Source organism: Centruroides sculpturatus, unplaced genomic scaffold (assembly GCF_000671375.1).
Source record: "Centruroides sculpturatus isolate CEXI.00-Female unplaced genomic scaffold, Cexi_2.0 scaffold5005, whole genome shotgun sequence".
Classification (NCBI taxonomy): Eukaryota; Metazoa; Arthropoda; class Arachnida; order Scorpiones; family Buthidae; genus Centruroides; species Centruroides sculpturatus.
In genome coordinates this window covers 1553-5217 of record NW_019389144.1, presented here as the reverse complement: position 1 = coordinate 5217, position 3665 = coordinate 1553, and the positions used below count along the sequence as shown (strand labels likewise).

Sequence of the window (3665 nt, the reverse complement as noted above, 5' to 3'; positions counted from 1 at the left end):
TGTTACTTCTGTGGTAGTGTATAAGGGATAAAGATGGACTCAAAAGTTATTTTAGACTTTTTGTACATAGTCCAAACTTCAAATTATGAAAAAAAAAAAGCAGAAGAGTTCTGTGGAGCCACATGCTCAGATACATAGCTTCAAAATCCATCATCGTTTCCGACAGCGCGGCCCAGTATCGCGGTTGTACAGCTTTGGGCTTCTCGGGACATAAGATCATCAATCACAGCCGGTGGGGCCCCGGGAGGTGAGAAGGATTAAAGTGTGCTATGTGTTAATTGAAAGGTATGAACAGGGTGATAAAGACACGACATTTATCTTTTTTCTGTGCAGATTCATCGACACGGATGATCCCGAGGCCCACACTCAGAACATCGAGTGTAGAAATCGCTGGCTGAAGAAGTCCATAATGTCGCTCCGCATGGACAGGAGCCTGCAAAGTTACACCTGCACGTACGTGTACAGGACGCGGTTCCTGTCCCAGTCGCCAACAACATCGGCGAAATTCCGGCAGTTCATCGGGGACATCGTGGCCGTCTACCCAGGCCCTGGTCACCAGGGTCTGCAACTCCAGACGATCGGTGTGCCCGCGGATGAACATCTGCCGCCCGACGAGCCCTATTTCGATGTTCCCGTGCACGAGGGCGACGAAGAGGAACGGCAGGGGGATGAAGACCGCCCAGTGAGTATTACAGCTTGTGTATAGTGTGCGTGACCAAAGGATACTTGTTTGCGGATGTGAATACTGGATTATGTGACTTTTCAGACAACATTGGGCACCACCACCACCACCTTCTTCATCGACCCCCAGGACCTAGCCGAGGCGGGGACCAGCGGCCTCACCCCGTCCTCACCTACACAACATCAGGATCCGGCTAGGTGTCGCCAGGTAGCGAGAGGACGTCGCGGGAGACCCAAGAGGAGACGCTGTTGAAGGTGAGTGCAGGATCTGTTTTCTTTCCATCGTCAGTTAGAATGTGATAGAGATAGAGAAATGAAAGCGTGCTCGGTTTAGATGTGAGCAGATTCTGTTTTCTTTCCATTGTCAGTTAGAATGTGATAGAGATAGCGAAATAGAAGTGTGCTCAATATAGAGTGGCGGTAGAGTAAGCGTTGCCGAAATAGCGCTAATAATTGGGCTATTCTTTGGTCTTTGTCGATAAAAGTGTGGTTAGAATACGGCTTGCTGCCTGTTAGACACGCAATAGGCTTAGCAGATAGAGAACAAGCAAGGTGCGACTCCCCATGGCGCTCCCCGGAAGTGGCGGTCGAAAGGTGCCGATCCTCATGTTTTGGGAGTGTCTAGTCTAAACTTCTAAAAAACGGCAAAAAATGCCATAGTTTCGAGATTTAGTTCCAAAAATTTTCACTTTTGAATTTTACCCCATTTTTGAGGGTTTCAAATTTTCCACATAGTCATTTTTCGGGGGCCTATATCTCGCAAAGGGTCACCTGTACAGGCATGGTTCCTTTGACTTTTTTGTTCCTATCGATATGCTCTACAGCTCTGTCAAAATCCCAATTTGCTACATTTGTCCTAGAATTGTGCCTGATTTAGCAATTACAATGTCACATCATGTCAATAGGAACTCTTAACTCTTACTTGCCTGGGTTCACCGCCCCCTTATTTTATTTTACTTCCCTTAACGACCAAGGGTCATTTAGGTGATTCAAGGTCAGTCAGGTTATATTATTTTAAAAATTTGCCAAAAATCAAGTTTTTGTTATATTCATATGAAAAAAATCACATTACATTTACTAATATTTGTAGTTTTAAATACGATATTTATAAATAAAATTAAAAAATAAATTCGACAGAAAAAAAATTTCATATATCAGAACTGACATCTATCTGTGAAAATTTGTAACATTTTGTTAAAATTAACACTCTTCAGTTGTGTAGTTCGTTCTTGGCACTAAGCCAGAACGATCTGAAATTTTGTTCTGTACGATTCGACATAACATTTATCAATGTATCATTTTTAGTTTTAAAAATATCACAGATTATATAAATCCTTTGNGAAAGGTGCCGATCCTCGTGTTTTGGGAGTGTCTAGTAACTTCTAAAAAACGGCAAAAAATGCCATAGTTTCGAGATTTAGTTCCGAAAATTTTCACTTTTGAATTTTACCCCATTTTTGAGGGTCTCAAATTTTCCACATAGTCATTTTTCGGGGGCCTATATCTCGCAAAGGGTCACCCGTACAGGCATGGTTCCTTTGACTTTTTTGTTCCTATCGATATGCTCTACAGCTCTGTCAAAGTCCCAATTTGCTACATTTGTCCTAGAATTGTGCCTGATTTAGCAATTACAATGTCACATCATGTCAATAGGAACTCTTAAATAATCCTGGGTTAATCACATGAAAATTCATACAACAAAAGACAAAGATTAAACATAACAATATTTAAGTTAGACAAAATATTGCCAGATACAAAAGCTTAAAATAAATTAAAACTTATGATTCTGTTAAAAATATAAACAATATTTTTAACAGAATCTTAAGTTTTAATTTTAATACATAATTATTTAATTATAAATGGATGACTTTAATATCAAGATTACAGTGTTTCCTCTTTTTGTTTAAAGTTAAACTGCTTATAAAGCAATATAACATTTTAAATGTTAGAGCAAATTTTAAAGTTACTTGCCAAAATAATTTTGGTGCAAATAAAAAAAAAACAATCCAAAAATAATTGTTATTAGTAAAAGATATTTAGATAAATATTTATTACTTGACAAAAACAAATTATAAATACTCTAAGCGTGAAACTAAAAATATTATAATTCTGATGATAATACTTTCAGTAAATATTATCACTTGTTATTCTTTTTTACTGCAAAAAATTAATATTGAATTCATTGAGAATAAATTACACAAGTGATGTTAGATTGCTTCAATTAAAAATAAATTCAATATTTCATATTTTTATAATTAATCAATTTTATGTTTAATTTTTTAGTATGTCCTGTCACAAAAATATGGACTATATGTTCAACATTTTCCACATCAGCAAGCCCCTACGATGCTTGCTTATTGACTTCCAACTGAAGTTGGTGTTTACGGATCACCATCTGGAGCCTTGGATTACGGTTTGCAGGCATTTCAGTATCAGCCTCAATCAGAAATGGACGGAAGTAAAGAACTTCCTCCGTTCCAGATGCAAATAAATCAATCGGATTTGTCTTCTGTATCAGAAATGTCGCTACATCCAGGACAATCAAATATGTTGCAAAATAACCCGGAATCAGAACATGATACAAATATGAAACTCAAGGAACTTTCCTCAATTGAAACTTGTGAAGTTATATCTAATTCTGTGGATCCACATGTTAATGGTAAATTCCGTTAAACGTATAACAACAATATATTAAATATATAATACATAAACTTTTTTAGTTAAAATTCATGTTCAATATTAAATAAATCGAAGTAATACATATTTATCGGAATGTCTTATACAGAGAATATTAAATCTTGCATTTAGTTTAAGTTATTCACTGACAATTTTTACCGTGAGTTATGGAGTACAAAAGCAATTTTCTGTTTAAATGCAAAATAATTATTAAACTAAAGATTTAGTTAGTTCATTAGAGGAGTTTATTGGCGCAAGGGCCTCACAGGCCAAGCTGCGCCATGGCAAATGGTATATATAAATAAATA

The 3665-nt window shown here is 36.9% G+C and overlaps 1 protein-coding gene across 1 annotated transcript in view; it reads right to left on the bottom strand.

Annotated features, from left to right (window-relative positions):
* Nucleotides 1–1828: 1828 nt before the first annotated feature.
* LOC111617177 overlaps nt 1829–3665 on the bottom strand; it is a gene marked incomplete at its 5' end in the record, with an annotated part of 3347 nt that continues 1510 nt past the window's right edge. Inside the window, one exon of the mRNA XM_023358506.1 lies at nt 1829–1852. Coding sequence (XP_023214274.1) covers nt 1829–1852 — 24 coding nt within the window. The remainder of the gene's footprint in view (nt 1853–3665) is intronic.